Genomic DNA, 21,132 nt, shown 5'->3' with positions numbered 1-21,132 from the left:
TATTTATTTTATTTGAGGGGGGAGTGCATGCATGCCCTGGTGCTCATGTGGTCAGAGGACAACTTTCAGGAGTCAGTTTTCTACCATGTGGGTCCCAGAGATCCTACTTAGGTTTTCAGGCTTGGTAGCAAGTACCTTAACCTGCTAAGCCATCTTATTGGCCCTCTGGTAGTTTATATATGGTATTAGGTAGTGTTTGGATCTGGTGTACATATGACGTGCATGTGTGTACTCAGGTATATTTGTCTATATCATTATGTAGTAGTAGGGCATGTGTAGGAATGGAGAGCACACGTCTTCTTGGGTGTATTAGTATCCTGTAGTGGTTAGAAGTGGGAGGTTAGAGCCAGCCCACTGGGTTCAGTCCCAGCTTGGTCATATCTTGGCTGTGTCACTCACTGGCTGAGCACATCATTTCTCTGTAGGCGTCCTCAATTGTGAATGGTGATAATGTAGCCAGTGCTTGCTGGGGTCACTGAAAATGAAAACACTCATGGAAAGCAATAGACTGTGCTTGGGAGATAGGAAACATTTGGAACGCCAGGCATGGTGATGCACACCTTTGATCCCAGCACTCTGGAGGCAGAAGCAGGCTGATCTCTGTGAATTCAAGGCTTGGTTTATTTTACATAGCAAGTTCTAGCTAGGGTTACACAGCGAGACTGTTACCAAAAAAAAAAAAAAGGAAACATTTGGTTACCTGCTGTTAGCAAGACCCCTAGCCCAAGACCCTAGCTTGTGAGTTTTAGTCAGGGGTGGGGACATGGTGTCTAGTACTCCCCATGTATGTACGAGAGTGTATATGTGTGAAGGATGGGGGCTGTGAGTGAACATACACATAAGTCAGGAAAAACTGGATTCTGGCATTGGCCACACCTGAGCAAGTTCCTGCCAGCCTCCATGTCTCAGTTTCCCCAATCTGTTAAATGGAAAATTATGATGTGGGTGTAATTTTTCTGGACACTCAACCTTCAGCCTGTTCAGCACCAGGCCCTGAGGCAAGAATACATGAATGTTCAGGAATCCAGAAAAGGAGGCACTGAGGGCTCCCTGAGGAGGGATTTTGTGGTAGAGGAGGCACTGTGTACACACCAGAGTAGGCAGCCCACCAAGAGGAAGTTCCCCTCTCCAGAAGCATGGCTAACTCAACATGTGGACACACGTGTGTGAGGATGCAAGTGTGTCAGTGTTTGTGTGGGCTATGTGGCCTGGACAGGAGTCTCTGGGGGGGTGTCTGTGAAAACGCAAAAAGCAGGTGCGTGAAGGGAAATAAATGCAGATATGTCTATGTTTGTGTAGAGGTGAAAAGGTAGGTCCTCTGTGTGCTGTCCATGTGCATGTGTGTGTGCGTGTGCATGTGTGTGTGTGTGTGTGTGCGTGTGCACATGCATGTGGCTGCAGGGACATGGGGCAGGTGCAGGGCAGGGCTGCATTGCCCCAGGCCAGGTGGTACCTGTGTCGGTGAATGAGGGCATTGAAGGCCAGGCCGTCCCGCCAACTGGTGGTGAAATTCTGGATGTTCACCTCAGGGTAACTGGGTTGCGGGTGGGGGGAGAGAAACAGGCAGAGACGGAGTTTCAGCAGGGACATGCAGGAGGGAGGAGAAGACGGGTGGCTATTTGATTGGTATAGGGAGACTAGGGCTGGCTAGACAGACAGATGGACAGACAGACAGGATAAACAAGATATAAGGAAAGGGAGAGCCAGGGAGATGAAGAAAGAGCAGACAAGAGAAACAAGAGGCAAAGGGAAAAGAGGAGAGAGAGAGAGAGAGAGAGAGAGAGAGAGAGAGAGGCAGAGACAGGGAGAGGATATGGGGGGATGGAGAGACAGGAAGGGACAGCAAGCGGAAGGAGGAAGGGAGATAGCAGACAGGCAGGAGAGGCAAAAGGAAAAGACAGACACGTGGAGAAACAGATGCCTTCACCAGACACATAACCCAGAAGGATGGGGCACACGAAGCCCACCTCTCTCCCATCTGTTCCTCCTTCTCCCCATCCCTGCTCCCCGCAGGGCACTGGGGCATGTGCCATGCCCCTCCCCGAAAAGCTGGGGTCTAAGGGGATCTCCTTACTATTGCCTGCGCCCGCCCCCACCGTCTCAGCCACACAGAAGGTGTCCAGGGCCCTGAACTGCACTGCTAAGCTGTGAGTGCCCTGGACAGAGGAGAGGCAGCTCACAAAGGTGAGGTGGCCAGAGCTTGGACACGGCTGGGGGTCCACACGGGTGCCTGTTAAATCTCCTGAGTTGCAGGATGAGGTGAGGAACTAAGGGACAGCGGCAGGCTGCAGGCAGTCACCGCTTTCCAACATTGCTCTTTTTTTTTGTTTGTTTTTGGTTTTTCTTTTTTGGCAGTACTGGGGATCAAACCCCAGGATTCACGCTTGCAGAACAAGTGTTCTACCAATAGAGCTATCTCCTCGGCCCCTCCACACTGCTCTCAAAAGAGTGTGGAAGTTCTCTATTTGTACTTGGCCTTTCAGAGTCTTAGGAAGCTTTGTGTCAAGGTCGGAGAAGTAGACATATTTAATTTACCAGTTTGGTAGCTCAGGATGAAAATCTTGACAAAGGACATGAGACCCTTCTTAAGCTCTTGTCCTGGAAGGAACCCCGAAGTTAGGAACCCACCTGCCTGTGAGGAAAGGGGCTCTCACCCAGCTGTCTTCATCTGACACCACAACAGCAGAGCATCCTTGGCTGAGCGGGTCTCTCTGTTATCCTCTGTCTCGATCTTGATAACTTGAATCTGTGGTGACATAAACATGGCCACTGCTGAGCGTCGTGGAGCATGCCTTTAATCCCAGCATTTGGAAGTCAAGGCAGGTGGATCTCTGTGAGATGGAGGCTAGCCTGGTTTACAAATCAAGTTCCAGGCCAGCTGGGGCTATAGAGAGACCATGTCTTTAAAAAACAAACAAACAAACAAAAGTCTCAAAACTAGGCATGATGGAGTAGGGTAGGGGCTGAGACCTCAGCAGACCACCTGAGAGTGGCTGGACCTGGCCTCCACATGGTGGTGAGCTTCCCCAAATTGAGAGTGGGATTATGTGTGGGCCTTCACACATCACCAGGGGTAGACCTCTCTGCCCTATAGTAGGAGCTGAGACTTCAGCAGATCACCTGAGAGTGTCTGGATCTGGCCTCTGAATAGTGGTGAGCTCCATATACCTAACTCCCTAATTGGGATTACCTGTGGGCCCTCCCATGTCCTCAGAGGTAGACTCTCTGAGACCTTAGCAGACCGCCTGAGAGTGACAAAATCGGGCCTCCCCTTAGCAAACGTCCCAAATTGTGCTGAGTACCCATGAGTAGGGGTCCAAACATTAGAAGGAAACCTGACTGTACCTGACTGGAGCCTGACATGGGCCCCTGTGAGAGCTCCTGAGTAGCTGATCTGAAGTCATCAGTTCCCTCCAAAATAAAATCTGAGAGAACCTGAAACCTAGACCAACCAGCTTTACATACCCAATAAGGAAACAACCAAGGCACAGCAATAATACAAACAGAAGCAGACTTCAACTCAACAAAAGAAGGCTTGAGTTTCATACCAAAATCACAAACAACAAAAGAAATCCACATGTCAAAATCACAACAGGAAAAGAATAATACAGAAAACCAAAACAGCATGTTCCCACCAAACTCCACCAGCCCTGTATAAGAGTTCTACAAGGAGAACCTGAAGATAACCCAGGACACAGAATTTAAAATAACAATCATAAACATGATCAAGGAATTCAAAGAACTTGAAGAACACACAAACAAATCAAAGAACTAAAAGAGATTAGGAACTTCTGACTAAATTTACAAAAGAGATAGAAACATTGAAGAAAACTCAGGCTGAAATGAAGAAGGAAGTGGAAAAACTCAATAAGCCAATTTGAAACAACAGGAGAAAGCCTCACCACTAGAATGAATGAAACGGAAAACAGAATATCAACACTGGAGGATAAAGTTGAAGAACTGGACCACTCAAGCAAAGGAAAAACTTTTTAAAACACAGGAATGGAATATGCAGGAAATGTGGGACACCATGAAAAGACCAAATCTACATATCATAGGCATAGAGAAAGGAGAAGAATTTCAGGTTAACAGTACTGACCAGATCTTAAACAGGATTGCAAAGGAGAATTTCCCAAAATTAAGGAACGACATGCCGATACAAATACGAGAAGCACATAGAACATCAAATAGCCGGGACCAGAAAAGAAACTCCCCACAGCATATCATAGTAAAAACACTAAATGTACAGAACAAAGAGAGAATACTGAAAGCTGCAAAAGAAAAACAAATCACATACAAAGGAAAGCCCATCAGAAGTACAGCTGACTTATCAATGCAAACTATGAAAGCCAGAAGAGCCTGAACCAAGGTATTTCCAGTTCTAAATGACCATGGATGCCAACCCTGAATACTTTACCTAGCAAAAATGTCTAATAGTTGAAGGGGAAAGAAAAATCTTCTACAACATGAATAGGCTGAAAGAATACATGTCCACAAAACCATCCCTTCAAAGAATACTTGAAGCAATACAGAGAGTGGAACAACTGTACCCCAGGGGCATCAGAAAGGAACTAAATGAAGGCATAATTGTGGAAACACAAAATTAGACAAGGAATACAAACAGTAATCAAAATGATGGCGATCAATACACATCTTTCAACAATAACTTTAAATATCAATGGACTGAGCTCCCCAATCAAAAGACACAGGCTAGTTGAATGCATTAAGAAACAAAATCTTTTTGTTGTCTGCAAGAAACCCATCTCACCTTCAAGGACAGGCACTACTTTAAGGTGAAAGGATGGAAAAGAATATTTCTAGCAAATGACACTAAGAAACAAGCAGGGGTTGCAATTCTAATATCTGACAAAATAGACTTCAAACTAAAACTAATCAGAAGAGATAAAGAGGGTCACTTCATTCTGATCAAAGGAACAATTAACCAGAACGATATCACAATTATGAACATGTATGTACCAAACTCTGGTGCACCCAAATTCATAAAAACAACAACACTACAGGACTTTAAGACACAAATAAACCCCAACTCAATACTAGTAGGGCATTTCAATACCCTACTATCTCCATTAGACAGTTCAACTGGACAAAGAATAAATAGAGAGACGTCTGAATTAAACGATACCATACATCAAATGGACCTAAAAGACATCGTCTGAATATTCCACCCAAGCACCAAAGGATACATTTTCTACTCAGCACTCCATTGAAGGTTCTCAAAAATTGACCACATACTGGGACACAAAACAAACCTCAATACAAAAAAAAATTGAAACAATTCCATGCATTCTATCAGTCCACAATGCAGTAAAGCTTAAAATCAACACTGGAAGAAACCCTAGTAAGTACACAAACTCATGGAGATTAAACAACACACTCCTGAATGATGAGTGGGTCAAAAGAGAAATTAAGAAAGAAATTCAAGTATTCATGGAATACTATGAAGCCAGCATCACTCTAATACCAAAACCAGGTAAAGACACAACCAAAAAAGAAAACTATAGACCCATATCATTAATGAAAAATTCTCAACAAAATACTTGCAAACCACATACAGATGTATCATCAAAAAGATCATTCACCATGATCAAGTAGGCTTTATTCCAAAGATGTAGGGATGGTTCAATATATGCAAGTTAATAAATGTCATAAATCATATAAATGGACTCAAAGACAAAAACCACATACCAGCCTCGGATTTTCCGTTCCTTTTTAGTAACCAGTTCTTTCCTGCATAGCTTTGTTTGCTTGTTTCTCCTCTGGGACTAATTCACCCATAAGGCAGCTAACAACTCTCCATAAGTCCAGTTCCAGGGGATCTGATGTATTCTTCTGGCCTCTGAGGGCATTGCATGCATGGATGCACTTACATACATGCAGGCAAAACACTCATACACATAGAAATATAAATAAATAAATAAATAAATATTCTCGACAGCCTTTGCAAACCCCACCACCACCTATAAACAGATTATTGTGGTGAGGGGTGGGGGGGGGGAAGGGGGGAAAAATCCTCTGCCTAGAGCTGGCCCTTTCCCCTCTAACGTCAGGTGTATCTATTTATGTATTGTCTGTCCCTCTTATTACAGTATAAGCTTCATAACACAGAAAGTCTGTTCATTTCTGTAGTGGAGCAAGATTGCCTGGTCTGAACTCCAATACCCAGCTACATGTAACTCAGAGCATATCGTTAAACCATCAAGCTGAGTATGGGGATGCATTCTTGAAATCCAGTTCTTCAGAGGCAGAGGCGTGAGAAACTCTGAGAATCTGAGGCCAGCCTGGGTTGCATAGTGAGTTCCAGGCCACCCCAGGATACAGAGTGAGACCCTGTCTCACATCTCCCCCGCAACCAAAAAAAAAAAAAATGAAAAGTTCCTGGGTCAGCCAGCAAGGTAAAAACTCCTGCTACCAAGCCTGAGGTCCTGAGTTCATCCTAGAGAACTGACTCCCCAGAATTATTCTCTGACCTCTACAAGTGCACACACAGAGACACACACAAACAAAACGAAGTATAACTTTTAAAGAACACCAGTTTTCTCATTGGTAAAATGGATAATAATACCTATTTATGGGGTGAACGTCAACGTTTAGAATAAAACTATATAGAACTATCACAGCGTGGGGGCGGTAGCAATTATTTTTATCATTATTTTTCATCCCACCACCTGGTAACAGAGTTCCTGGAACATCGTAGGAATATTTGGGGGAGGAAGGGATGAATGTGGGGGAACCCTCCTAAGGTCCCAGCGTGGGAAGCCAGCTGGGCAGGGGTCACTGGGGGTCACCTGGAAGCGCAGGATGATGGTCCAGACCAGCCCAAGCGTCAGCCGATGGTTCCCATCCACAATGTCGTGCGATCCCACGTTCTCCAGGTGCACACGCTGTTCCTTCAGGAACTGCAGTGCCTTGTCCACGTTCTCCAGAGAGTGGATCCGCATGCGGCCACGCGTGGGCCTCGGCTAGGGCAGCACGGGTGTTGGGTGGCGGGGGCCTGGCCTAGAGTGAGGAGTCCTAGGCTCTGCCTCGCTCATGGCCAGGCCCCCTTCAGTCTTTTCAAGACCCAGGGCCCAATCCTTTGAAAGAAGTCCTTGCTTAAACCAGGCACGATGGTGCATGCTTGTGATCCCTGAGGACTGCCTCAGGTTAAAGGCCAGCCTGGGCTACAGAGTAAGTTCCAAGCTAGCCTTGTCTCATGCCCCGTTTCTCACAAATGTCCGTGTCTCTCGTCATAGCTAATCAAGTTAATGTCCCTTCGTGATTTACTCAAGGTTCTTGACCTGAACGCTTCTACTGACGCTCCACCTCCAATCTGATGGCCCGCCCTTTCCAGGCCCCACCATGGTCCTCTTTCTCAGTTCCTCTCACTGGCCTTGGTTCCTACACAGCTGTGCCCCACATGACTTTGAACTCTGGGCTCCTGTCCTTCAATGGCATCAGAATGACCCTGCTCGAGATGTGGCCTGACTCAAACCCAGAAACATAACCCGAACCCATACAAGACAAACCCACACAATACAGTCTGGGTCTCCACCCCCTCGACGCAGGCCTCACTCCACCAACAGAGGCTGCTCTCAACTGAAAACGCTCACCCCTTCATCCTGACAGCAGAGTTCTGCTTTAGAGTCATGTCCCTTATTACCCCTAACCCATGTGTCCCTTTTAGGCACGTCTTTTCACCGCTAGCTCCACCCCTCCAACAGAGCCCCTCCCCTCCAACAGAGCCCTTCCTCTCCCCAAGCCCCGCCCGTCCAACAGAGCCCTGGTCTAGAAAGGAACCCCTGTCCTCCAATTGAAAAGAATCCCAGTTTTCTTCCAAGCCTTGCAACCAAGTTCTCTCCGCCCTGGATCCCATAGCCCTACCAACCCGATAAAGGGCTCTTTACCCACAGGGCCCTTCTAGGGCTCTCGACCTGTGCCCAGCCAGGCCCCACCTTGGAATCCAACCCTTGACCCCAGGGCCACCTCCTTCCTCCAGCCCCCCCAGGGTCCCTCACCAGCTGCTCCCCCGACAGCACTTCGAGGAGCCGCGTGAGCACGAAGCCGTCCCGGAGGTCCGCATAGAGGTCTCCGATGTGGCAGCCCACACGGGCAAGGTGCGAGTTCACCCACTTGGTGAAGGTTTTCTTCTGCACGGCTTCCCGCTCATCTGGAGGAGAGATTTTAGGCCCAGCCTTCGCAGGAGTCCTTCGCCTACTTCCGGCTTCCCTCCACCACCCCACTAATCCTCTGCAGGCCCAAGACTTGGCCCAGGCACCTCCCCTGACCTTAGATACATCCCCTCACGGCCTACTGCGTGCCTGCCGAGCACATGTCTATCCTTTAGAGCTTTCCTGAGATGTCATCTCCACAGGAAGCCTTCCTGGCTTACTGCCCTAGTTAACTTCATTCATTCATTCATTCATTCACTCATTCATTCAACACTTGAGTGACCACTCTACTCCTGACACTTTAGTGGCACAGAACTCAGGTTAGTAGGAGCATGGACCTCAGGTTAGTAGGAGCAGGCACTGGGGAGATAGGGAAGGTTTAAGGATGAGGGTCAGGATGGAAGCTGTATCCAGAAATTTCACAGGCTGCTATGTGAATACATCAGAGAAGACCAGAAGCCAAAAGTTCAGGGAGACAGGAGAGAGAGGATGAGGCTGGACCAAGGAAGAAATGTGGGGGTGGGAGGAGGAAACTACTGGAGAGTTAACTGAGATTAAAAATATGTAGGTCAGGGGCTGGAGAGATGGCTCAGCGGTTAAGAACACTGTTCTTGCAGATAGACCCGGGTTCGAATCCCAGCACCCACATGGCAGCTAACAACTGTCCGTAACTCCAGTTCCAAGGGATCCAACAGTCTCTTCTGTCCTCCTCGGGCATTGCACAACACGGGTGCACTTACCCACATGCAGGCAATACACACACATAAAATAAAAATAATAAATAAAACATTTTTTAAAAAAAATATGTAGGTTAGTGGTAGAGCACTTGCCTAGGCAGTGCAAAGACCTGGGTTCAGACCACAGCACCGACAAAAACAATAATAATGGCGGCTGACAGGTTGGGGAGGTGAAAAGGAACACGGGAGAGACTGCACTCCCTGAAGACAGGAACATTTCAGACACCTCTTCATTAGAGCAACTGCATGAACACACACCATGTCTCCTGCCTCCCTGGGAAGGCAGCCAGAAAAGCCCACTTTCCTCTTCCCTTGCCCATAGGGAAATCCTTCAGGATCTTCCTCTGCCTCTCTGTGTGTCTCTGTTGCTCTGTCATTATCTTTATCTCCTTCCTTCTTTTAAAAAATTAAAATTTTTTTTAGTTATACGATGCATGTGTTTGCACATGTATGTGCAGGTTTCCCAGGGAGGCCAGAAGAGGGCATCAGATCTGGAGCTGGAGTTACACCAGATCTGGAGCTGGTTGAGAGGTGCTAGGAACTGAATTGTCCTCTGGAAGAGCAGCAATCTCTCTTAACCACTAAGCTGTCTCTCCAGCCCTTAAAGTTTTTAAACATTTGTTAATTGGGAGAGGGCAGAGCCATGGCAGAAGTATGGAGGTCAGAGGTCACCTTGCATGAGTCATTTCTCTCCTTCCATCATGTGAGTTCTGGGGATCAAATTCAAGTCTTCCCACTGAGCCAACCCCTCCCTGCCTCTTTGTTTCATGAGTATTAAGCTCCAGCCTCCTGCATTCTAGACCAGCACTGAACCACTGAAGTCCAGCTCCAGCCCATCCTTATTTTTTTCTTTCTTTCTCTTTCTTTCTTTCTTTCTTTCTTTCTTTCTTTTCTTTTCTTTCTTTCTCTCTTTCTCTCTTTCTCTCTCCTTCTTTCCCTCTCTCTTCCTTCCCTCCTTTCTTCTTTTACATTATTTATTTTAGGGGGGAGACATGCACACCACAGTACTCAATATAGAGGCCAAATGAGAACTTGTGGTAGCTGGTTCTTTCCCTCCACCACATGGATGCCAAGGATCAACTCAGGTCTTCATGCTCAGCAGCAGGCACCCTTACCCACTGAGCCATCATCTCTCTGGCCCTCTTTTCTTTCTGATGCAGCCCTGGCTGGCTTTGAACTGGCTTTGAAGCTGGCCTTGAACCAATTTTTTTTTTTTTGGTCTTTTTGAGACAGGGTTTCCCTGTAGCCCCAGTTGGCCTGGAACTCACTATGCAGACCAGGCTGGCCTCGAACTCACAGAGATCCACCTGCCTCTGCCTCCCAAGTGCTGAGATTAAAGGCGTGTGCCACCACACCCAGCTTTGAACCATTTTTTAGAAGTATTTTATTTTTATTTTGCGTATTTTTGTGCTTTGCCCACATATATGTAAGTGCATCACATGTGTACAATGTCCATGGAGGCCAGAACACACACACACACACACACACAAATAAAAAATGTAAAACATAACATTTAAAGGAAAAAAATTGCAGCTTGACTTTCCTATTCCTTCCATGACTCCTACAAGCTAGAATACCAAGGTGAGAGAGTATAGAACAGAAAGACCTGGAATCCACCCTGAGAGGCAGAGTCTCCCTGACCTGAGCTGCCCATCTCAGGACAATCCAGGAGGGAAGAATAAGCTCCATAATCCTTTCACCCTGTGCTGTTGGGTCTATTTGTTACAGCAGTTTAGCACAGTTAACATTGGGATTTCATTCCCGAATATTAGTCGTATTTTAGGTTCCTGCTAGTCCAGGAACAGTGATACGTATTCCCGATTCAGTTCCCTTTTCCATCATTTGATATCTGTCAATAACCTTTTATCCCAAACACTTTTCTTTTTGTGGTACTGGAGATTGAAGTTAAGGCTTCCCACATGCTAGGCAGTGAGCCACACCCCAGCGCCTCACTGGGGGATTCTAGGCAAGAGTTCTACCACTAAGCCACACCCCCACCTCCTCACTGGTAGATTTTAGGCACATATACTCTGCACTGAGCTATATTCCCAGACAAAAAAAAAAATTCATCTTTTGGGGCTGGAGAGATGGCTCAGCGGTTAAGAACACTGGTTGTTCTTGCAGAAGACCTGGGTTCAAATCCCAGCACCCACATGGCAACTAACAACTGTCCATAACTCCAGTCCCAGGGGATCTGACAGCCTCTTCTGACCTCTGCGGGCATTGCACAACACAGGTGTACTTACCTACATTCAGGCAATACATGCATACTCATAAAATAAAAATAATAATAAATAAAAATTTTTAAAAATTCATCTTTTGGGGCTGGAGAGATGGCTCAACAGTTAAGAACACTGACTGCTCTTACAGAGGACCCGGGTTCGATTCCCAGCACCGACATGGCGGCTACAAACCATCCTTAACTCCAGTTCCAGGGAAATCCGAAGCCCTCTTCTGAAATCCGCGGCATTGCATGATGCGGGTGCACTTACATACGTGTAGGTAATACACTCATACACATAAAATAAAAATAATAAATAAAAATATTTTAAAAATAAAAAATTCATCTTTTGTCCCATATTAAACATTGCACTTTTCGGGGGTTAGAGAGATGGCTCAGCAGTTAAGAGCACTGGCTACTTTTGCAGAGGACCCGGGTTTGTTTCCTAGCACCCACATGGCAGCTAACAACTGTCTCCAACGCCCTCTTCTGACTCCAAGGGCATTGCAGGACACAGGTGCAATTACAGACATCCAGGCAATGCACTCATACACATAAAATAAATACATAAAAAAAATTTTTTGAGACAGGGTCTCCCTTATAGCCCCAGCTCGCCTGGAACTCACTATGTAGACTAGGCTGGTGCCAATCTCACAGAGATCCACCTGCCTCTGCTTCTCAAATGCTGGATTAAAGGTGTATGCCACTATATCTGGCTTTATTTGGCTTTTGGGGGGGGTCTTTCTGAGACAGGATCTCCCTGTAGCTCTAGCTGACCTGGAACTCTCTAGACCAGGCTGACCTTCAACTCAGAGATCCACCTGCCTCTGCCTCCTGAGTGCTGGGACTAAAGGTATAAGGCACTACTCCCACCATCCCATTTATTTTTGTTTTTTTTAATATTTTATTTTTTATTTTATGTTTATGAGTGTATTACCTGGGTACATTTAAGTGTACCCATGTCCTGCAGTGCCCGAAGAGGTCAGAAGAGGGCATTGGATCCCCTGGAACTGGAGTTATGGACAGTTAGCTGCCATATGGGTACAGGGAATCAAACCTGGATCCTCTGCAAGAGCAGTCAGGACTCTTAACCACTGAGCAGCCTCTCCAAGCCCAGAAGCCTCCCATTTGTAAAGAAAAGAATTTGAACTAGATCTGGGTTTTGTTTTGTTTTTTTCCCATAGATCCTGAGTTCACAGAAATTCGTGGTTGAAGGTACTAGATCCATAACAATATTTTGTGGATTGTAATTCTGTTTTGATGATACCTAAAGAACATTCTTCACAACCTACCCCAAACCACCTGGCTGATGACTTCATAAGGGTCACTCTTGTGAGATTTGGGAATTTCTGAACACAATCTTGTCAACATGAATCAAGGATCAAAACTGGGGATGCCCAGCCTGGAGATATAGCTTAGTGGTAGAGCACTTGCCTAGACTCTCCCAGCAAGGTACTGGAGGTGTAGCTCAGCAACAGAGCACATCTAGAAACCGCCAGTGAGGGACCAGGGAGTGTTGGACTGAGGTATAACACTAGCTAATTACATGTAAGCCAAAGTTCCCCAGCTCGGAAAAAAAAAAAAAGCCAGGCATGGTGGCACACCCCAGGCAAGTCTCTGTGAGTTCAAGGCTAGCCTGGTCTACATAGCAAATTCTAGGCCAGTTGGGGCTAAATGGAGATCCTGTCTCAAAAACAATAAATAAATATGTAGAAGTGGAGAAAAAATAAAAATAAAAAGGACCTGAGCCCTGTAGGCCCACACCTATAATCCCAGTACTCAGGAGGGGGGAGCATGGTAAACAGGAGTTCAACATCATCCTTAAAAGTGTGAAGTCAGCCTGGGCTACATGAGACCCGGTTTTTAAATAAACAAATAGGTGGAAATGCCCACAGAGGCCAGACAAGTCACGTTTATTCAGCATCTCCTGAAGGAGGCAGCAGCCAATCAACCTGAATTCTGTAGCTCAAAAGGCTGGTGGCCAAATCCCGCGCTAGTTCATGACGATCCAAAAATTCAGGTCCCCCAAAATTTTAAGATTAAAAATCTGCTACTTTTACTTTATTTTCTGTTTTTTTATTTTTATTTGTTTTTTAAATTTTTGTTTTATTTATTTATTTTTGGTCTTTTTTGGGACAGGGTCTTCCTGTAGCCCCCAACTGGCCTGGAATTCTCTATGTAGACCAGGCTGGCCTCAAACTCACAGAGATCCGCCTGCCTCTGCCTCCTGTGTGCTGGGATTAAAGGCGTGCACCACCATACCAGGCAAAAATCTGCTGCTTTTAAATATTGGCAGCTGATGTACATTTTTACAAAACACACTGGAGGGGACACCAAGACTTCTCAGAGTGACACTCTGACCTGAGTGGTATGACCTGTCATACTGAAAGTTTCCCATGCTACAAAGTATGTGCAGTCACCAGGCCGGGGTCTTCAGTTTGCTCCAGGTATCACCCTCCACTCTTCTGTGCCTGCTCTGGGTCCAGGAGACTGGTTTCCATGGCTGCTGTGAATCGGCTCCCCAGTCTTGAAGCCGTTAAACGTCTGGTTAGCTTTGGCCAGTATGGTATTAAAGCAGAAAGAAGGGCTCAAGTAAATGAGTCCTCCCTACCCGCCCCCTCCTGCAGCCTGGACAGCTTCAGGGAGTGTCTACATTTTCCTCCTACGTCCCCGGCCCCTGCTGCACAGACCTCTTTCCATTTCTCCACTGTGTCGCAGCACCTGGGGTTCCCCTGACCCTTAAATGTTCCCTCAGCCCTACCCAGTGGTGATGGTTAATCTTATTATTTTCTCTTCTTTAAAGATTTATTTATTTTACTGTGTGTGTATGTGTGTGTGTGTTTATATGTATAAACACCAGATGCACTGTCTGCAGAGGCCAGAAGGGGATGTCAGATCCCTGGAACTGGAGTTACAGGTGATCGTGAGCAGCTCAATGTGGGTTCTGGGGAATGAACCCCAAGTTTTCTGCAAGAGCAGTAAAATGGTCTTAACCACTGAGCCATCTCTTCAACCCCAATCACTAATCTTAATTGCTAACATGATTGGATTGAGAATTGCCTAGGAGATCACTAAAGCACACAATCTGGGGGTGCTGAGGGTGTTTCCAGAGACAACTGGATGTTGAGGGCCCTGATCTCATCAATGGATTAGCCCCTCCATGGATTCATAATATGAAGGCGTTATTGGGGTTGTGTATGAAAGATGGAGGTTGAGCCTGGGAAATGGCTCAGTGGTAAAGCACTTGTAACATAAGGGAGAGTGAACTGAATTCAAATCTCAGAGCCCACTTAAAGCCAGGTGCACATCTGTTATCCCAGCACTCGTCCACTGAGATGAGAGGTAGCGATGGGAAAATACCCCAAACCTCGCGGACCAGCTAGCCTGGCGTCCACAGCAGCAACTAACAGACACTCTGTCTCGAGGTGGAAAGTCAGGACTGACCCTCACAAACATGCAGTGGCATGTGTGTGCCTACACTCACACACACAAAGATTAAATAGTAGAAAAAGTAGGAGGTGGGACCTAGGTGGAGGAGGTAGGTCATGGGAGGGGTTTGTTCTTGGAGGTTGTATCTTTCCCAACCTTTCCTGTCTTCTGCTCTCTGCTTTGTGTTCACCATGATGCGAGGAGCCAGTAACACAGACTTCTGCCACCTGGCGCTCTCCTCCCCCAAAGGCCCTGATCAATAGTGCCAAGGACCAGGGACTGAAATCCCTGAAACCATGAGGGAAAATAAACATTCTTCCCTTAATTTGTTTCATTCAGGTATTTGGTCACAGCGTTGGTAAAATTGGCTAGTATACCATCCCTCTCTAAGTAAGTAGTCCCTTCATTAAACTCCTCAAGGGCTTAGGACATAGGTAAGTGGGAGCACACCTGCCTAGCATGTTCAGTCCCCTATAACACACACACACACACACACACACACACACACCTCTTCTCAACTCTGCCCCTTCCAAGGAGGTCACCTACCTACCTGACACAGCTATCTTTGAGTTGTCAAGACTCCAAAACAGGGACTGGGGAGACAGCTCAGAGGATTAAAGTTGGTCATGGACGCCTGAGGACCGGAATTCAGACCCCAGCAGCTACATAAATGCCCAGTGGGTGTGGCAGCCCACCTGTAATCCCAAACTCTGGAAGCAGAGACAGGATGTGGGGGAGGGCTGGCTAGCTATACTAGTCCAACTGGAGAAATCTGGATTCAGCAAGACATCTTACCCCAGGAAACAGAGTGACCGAGGAAGGCACGAAATCAACCAATCTCTGCTCTCCACACACACGAGCACACTCATGTACATGCACTGTACATGTGTTCCCACACATGTGAATTGTCTACACCCTACACATACATACACATCCAAAAAATAAAGACCTCAGAACAAAAAAGACCTCAGACCATAGAACAAATTCTGTACTATGTTCCACATTATGCTCAAATTAAGTTCTTTTTCATTAAAAAATTTTTATTTATTAATTTTATGTATATGAGTGTTTTGTCTCCATGTATGTAAGTGCACCCATGTCATGCAATGCCTGAGGAGGCCAGAAGAGGGTGTTCCCCCTGGAACTGGAGTTATGGATGGTTGTTAGCCGCTGTATGGGTGCTGGGAATTGAACCCAGGTCCTCTGCAAGAGCAACCAGTGCTCTTAACCACTGAGCCATCTCTCCAGGCACAAATTAAGTTCTTTCTTATTTGAGTTTTGAGACAGGATCTCACTATGTTGCCCAGGCTGGCCTTAAATTTGCTGTCTTCCCCTTTCAGCCTCTGGAGCGTTGGGGTTATGAGTCTGTACCACCATGCCCAGTGCATTTACGTATTCTTCCCCACTGTGCTGATCACCAATCACAAAGGAGATAAATTTCCTTAGAAAATGACTTTAATTTATTCATAGACATAATACAAGAGTCAGGGCAAAGTCAGGTATTGAACTCCTGTAGTCCCAGCATTGGGGAGGTGGAGGCAAGAGGATCAGGACTTCAAGGTCATTCTCAGCTATTTGAGGCTAGCCTGGGCTACATCAGATCCTGAATCAAGAAAGGAAGGAAGGGAGGGTAAAAGAAACAGAGAGGGAGGGAGGGAAAGAAAGAAAGAAAAAAGAGAAAGAGAGAAGAAAGAAGGAAAGAAAGAAAGAAAAAAGGAAAGAAAAAAAGAAAGAACAAAAGAAAGAGAAAAAGAGGGCCAGGGGATGGCTCAGCAGGTAAAAAGTCTTGCTGCCAAGCTTGATGACCCAAGTTCAATCCCCAGGCCCCATACATGTGCATGAAATGCATGTGCATATACACAAAAATAAATAGATGGAATAAAAACTTTTTTTTGGTCCTTTTGCACAGGCGTGAGCCATCATGCCTGGTACACAGACTGTTACAAAGCAAGGCTGTGCTATGTCATCTCTTTCATACTCACCTTCCTTCCCGGTTGCTCTTTTACTGTTTGCTTGCTTGCTTGTTTGTTTAGACTAGGTAAACCAGAACTCAATCCCAGAGCTCAGATTATTTATTTACTTATTTTCTAATTTTATTTACTATTGTTATTATGTGTGTGCATGATGTGGGGCGGAGGAGCACACATACCATGACGCACATGTGGAAGTCAGAGGACAATTCTGTAGAGTCAGTGTGCTGGATAGCTTTAGTATCAACTTGACACACCTGGGTTGAGGGAGCCTCAATCAGGGAATTGCCTCCATTGGACTGGCCTGTGGCCATGTCTGAGGGGCATCTTCTTGATGAGTGATGTGGGAGGGCCCATCCCACTGTAGGTAGTGCCACCCCTGGGCAGGTGGGCCTGTGTTGCATAAGAAAGCAGGCTGAGCAGGGGCCAGGGGAGCAAGCCAGTAAGCAGCATTCCTCCATGGCCTGTGCTCCAGCTCCTGCCTCCAGGTTCCTGCCCTGAGTTCCTACCTTGGGCTCCCTGATGAACTGTGACCTGGGAGATGTAAGACAAATAAACCCTTTCCTCTCCAAGTTGGTAGTGGTCAGAGTGTTTTGTCACAGCAATGAAGAACAAACTAGGACAGTCAGTTCTCTCCTTCCACCTTTACATAAGTTTAGGAAAAGGAACTTGTGTTGTCAGGTGCCTTTACCTGCTGAGCCATCTCGTTGGCCTCTCTCACACTATGTTTTGATGAAGCAAGAGGCTCTCCCCATGCTGAAGCTATGCTCTTTTAAAATATTTTTTTCTTTTTGTCTTTTTTTCGGTGTTTTTGAGACAGGGTCTCCCTGTAGCCTCAGCTGGCCTGGAACTTGCTATGTAGACCAGGCTGGCCTTGAACTCACAGTGATCTGCCTGCCTCTGCCCCCCAAGTGCTGGGATTAAAGGCGTGTGCCACCACGTCCAGCTTATATTTTCTTATTTTATGTGTATGAGTGTATTACCTGCATGGGTATAAGTGCACCCATGTAGTACACTGCCCATGGAGGTCAGAAGAGGATGTCGGATCCCTTGGAACTGGAGTTACAGAGGGTTGTTAGCTACCTCGTGGGTGATGGGAATGGAACCCAGACCCTCTGCAAAAGCAGCCAGTGTTCTTAACCACTGGGCCATCTCTCCAACCCCACTCTTTTTTAAAAAATTTTATTTTTATGTGTATGAGTGTTATGCTTGCATGTAAGTAAGTGTACCCATGTCATGCAGTGCCTGCGGAGGCCAGAAGACACTATCAGATGCCCTGGAACTGGACAATTGTTAGCTGCCATGTATATGTTGAGAACTGAACCCGAGTCCTCTGCAAGAGCAACCATTGGTCTTTAACCACTGAGTAATCTCTCCAGTTCCATGGGTTTGTGGGGGGAGGGTATGCTCTTGAACTTAAAGAACCATCTATTCATCTTTCTTCCTTTGTTCCCTCTCCCTTCTCTCTCTCTTTCTCTCATTCTTTTTTTTTTTGTTTGTTTGTTTGGTATTTTTGAGACAGGGTCTCCCTATAGCTCCAGCTGGCCGGGAACTCTCTATGTAGACCAGGCTGGCCTTGAACTCACAGAGATCCACCTGCCTCTGCCTCCCCAGTTCTGGGACTAAAGGCGTGCGCCACCATGCCTGGCTTGTTCTTTCTTTCTTGTTGAATTTAATCTATTCTCCCTCTTGCTCTCTAATTCTGAGGATTCAACCCATAGCCTGCTGTCTATTCAGATACAGTCACTTATAGCAGCAACTCTAACGCACATCAACAGGTGAATAGATAGATGGTAATATATCCACACTGTGGAATACTACACAGCGAGGAGAAGGAATTACTTGCAAGTATAGGAAGTCATGGATGACTCTCACAAGCATAATGTTGAGTGAGTGAGCTTAGACATATAGCAGTGCAGTGTGCCAGTTGTGGTGATAAATGCCTGTCATCACAGTAGTCAGGGAGCAAACACTGACAGTTCAAGGCTAGCCTAGACTATAAAGGAATGTACTGTTGAAAGAAAGAAGCTGGATGTGGTGGCTCATGTCTGTAATCCCAACACTTCTGATGTTCAGGCAGGAAGATTGCCTCGAGTTCAAGGCCAGTCTGGGTACATAGTATGTCCCGGGCTCAAAAACAAAGGAGGCAGGAGGTGAGGACAAACACAAGTATGATTCCATCCACTTCCATAAAATCCTTAACTAGTAAACCTTTCAGTGCCACTAGAACTTTCAAGAATGTTGACCTGAAAGGAGGTCCATGGGGGCTTCTCTAGGGCTGTCATATGTGGTTTCTTGATAAGAATGCTGGTTAAGAATATAGTACTGGGCCAGTGAAATGGCTCAGCGGGTAAAGACACTTGTAGCGAAAGCCTGACAACCTGAGTTCAATCCCTGGAACCCATGTAAGGGTAGAAGGAAAGAACCAGCTCTACAAAGTTGTCTCCTGACCTCCACATGTGCAATGTCCATTCTCCCGCACACATACACAAATAAATAAAATGGAATAAAAGTTTTCTTTTAAAATATGCAAATGAGTCACCGGGCATTGGGGCACACGCCTTTAATCCCAGCATTTGGGAGGCAGAGGCAGGTGGATCTTTGTGAGTTCGAAGCCAGCCTGGTCTACATAGTGAGTTCCAGGCCAGCTGGGGCTACAAGGAGACCCTGTCTCAAAAAGAAGGAGACCCTGTCTCAAAAAGACATATATATATATATATATATATATATATATATATATATGCAAATGGGACTGAAGAGAAGGCTCAGTGGTCAAGCAGGTACTGCTTTTGCAGGGGATCCAAGTCTGGTTCTCAGCACCCACATCAAGTGGCCTTGATGCCCTCTTCTGGCCCCCTTAGACACTGCAGTCACGTGTACATAACCCACACACAGACACACACATACATACACATAATTTAAAACATAAAAATAGGCAAGAGCACTCAGGAGGCAGAGGCAGGTAGATCTCTGTGAGTTCAAGGCCAGCCTGGTCTACATAGTGAGTTCCAGGCCAGCTGGAGCTGCAGGAAGACCCTGTCTCAAAAAGACTAAAATAAAACAAAATAAAAAAATATGCAAGAGGATGTTGCAGATTATCTGTAAATATTATGCCATTCATTTGATTGTTTATGGCTCCCTATGTAGCCCAGGTTTGTCTCAAACTCAGGATCTTCCTGCCTCAGCCTCTGGAGTGATGACATTCATGCACCGCTGCCTCCATATCACACCACTTACACAAGGCACATGAGCATCCTCAGACCTTGTTATGCTTGGGCGTCCTGGACCCAAAGCTCTGAGCCACTGAGGGAAGGCTGGGGAGGATTGGATGGGAGATCTCATGGCTCTAAGAAGCTCAGTTACCAAAGTTCAGAGATTCTGAGGGAACTGATTTGGACTTTAGGGTAGTGAGAAGTCATTAGTATCAGTCAATATTTCATGACTACAGTACATTATGCTTCTACGGTGTTAAGGTCCCAAGAATCAAAAGGTTTAATGTTCTAAAAGCTTGTGATTACAAAGGCACTCAGCTCTGAGGTTTTAAAAGCAATGATTAACTAGCTCTGAGTTTTCTTTCTTTCTCTCTTTCTTTCTTTCTTTCTTTCTTTCTTTTTTTTTTTAAGACAGGGTCTCCCTGTAGCCCCAGCTGTCCTGGAACTCACTATGTAGACCAGGCTGGCCTTGAACTCACAGAGATCCACCTGCCTCTGTGCCTCCTGAGTGCTGAGATTAAAGGCATGCACCACCATGCCTGGCTGAGTTTTCTTTTCTTTCTGAGATAATGTCATGTAGCCTGGGTTGACCTCAAACTTGCTATGTAGCTGAGAATGACTTTGAACTTCTTTTTAAAAATTATTTATGCTGGCTGTGGTGGCTCATGCCTTTAATCCCAGCACTCGGGAGGCAGAGGCAGACGGATCTCTGGGTTCAAGGCCAGCCTGGTCTACATAGTGAGTTCCAGGACAGCTAGGGCTACAGGGAGTCCCTGTCTCAAAAATAATATATATATATTATTTATTTATTTTTATGTGCATGTTAAGTGTACTATATGCATGCAATACCCATGGGGGCCAGAAGAGGGCATTATCAGTCCCCTGGAACTAGAGACAATGACAGTTGTTAGCTGCCATGTGGGTGGTGGGAACTGAACCCTCCCAGTACTCTTAACTGCTGAGCCAACTCTCCAGTGCTGATTTTGAATTTCCGATCTTTCTACCTCCACCTCCCAAGTGCTGAAATTACAGGCATATAATACTATGTACTGGCTTATGAGGTACAGGGGATCAAAACCAGGGCGTTGTCCATACTAGACAAACACACTACCAACTGAACTTCATCCCCAGCCCCTGTTCCAAGCCCTGTGAATATAAAGTCCTAAGGTTCAATGGTCTGTTCATCGGAAGATCAAACCTGATGTCTAACTATAAAACTCTCTGGTTTTGCTGATTTTTCTCTTTGAGGTACAACTGGGTTTAGAACCCAAAGCCTGGCTCATGCTAGGCAAGTGCTCCAAAATGAGCCACACCCCAGCCCCTCACTGGGGGATTCTAGGCAGGTGCTCTACCACTGAGCCACACCCCAGCCCCTCACTGGGGGATTCTAGGCAG

The 21,132-nt window shown here is 46.1% G+C and overlaps 1 protein-coding gene across 1 annotated transcript in view; it reads right to left on the bottom strand.

Annotated features, from left to right (window-relative positions):
- Window positions 1-21,132, bottom strand: part of Sptbn4 (spectrin beta, non-erythrocytic 4) — a 106,101-nt gene that overhangs the window by 79,101 nt on the left and 5,868 nt on the right. Inside the window, 4 exon segments of the mRNA XM_029556578.1 lie at window positions 1,454-1,534; window positions 2,655-2,746; window positions 6,807-6,980; window positions 8,016-8,167. Coding sequence (XP_029412438.1) covers window positions 1,454-1,534; window positions 2,655-2,746; window positions 6,807-6,980; window positions 8,016-8,167 — 499 coding nt within the window.

The sequence above is a fragment of the Nannospalax galili genome, unplaced genomic scaffold (assembly GCF_000622305.1).
Source record: "Nannospalax galili isolate Female #2095 unplaced genomic scaffold, S.galili_v1.0 scaffold886, whole genome shotgun sequence".
Classification (NCBI taxonomy): domain Eukaryota; kingdom Metazoa; phylum Chordata; class Mammalia; order Rodentia; family Spalacidae; genus Nannospalax; species Nannospalax galili.
This window is presented reverse-complemented; position numbering and strand designations above follow the sequence as displayed.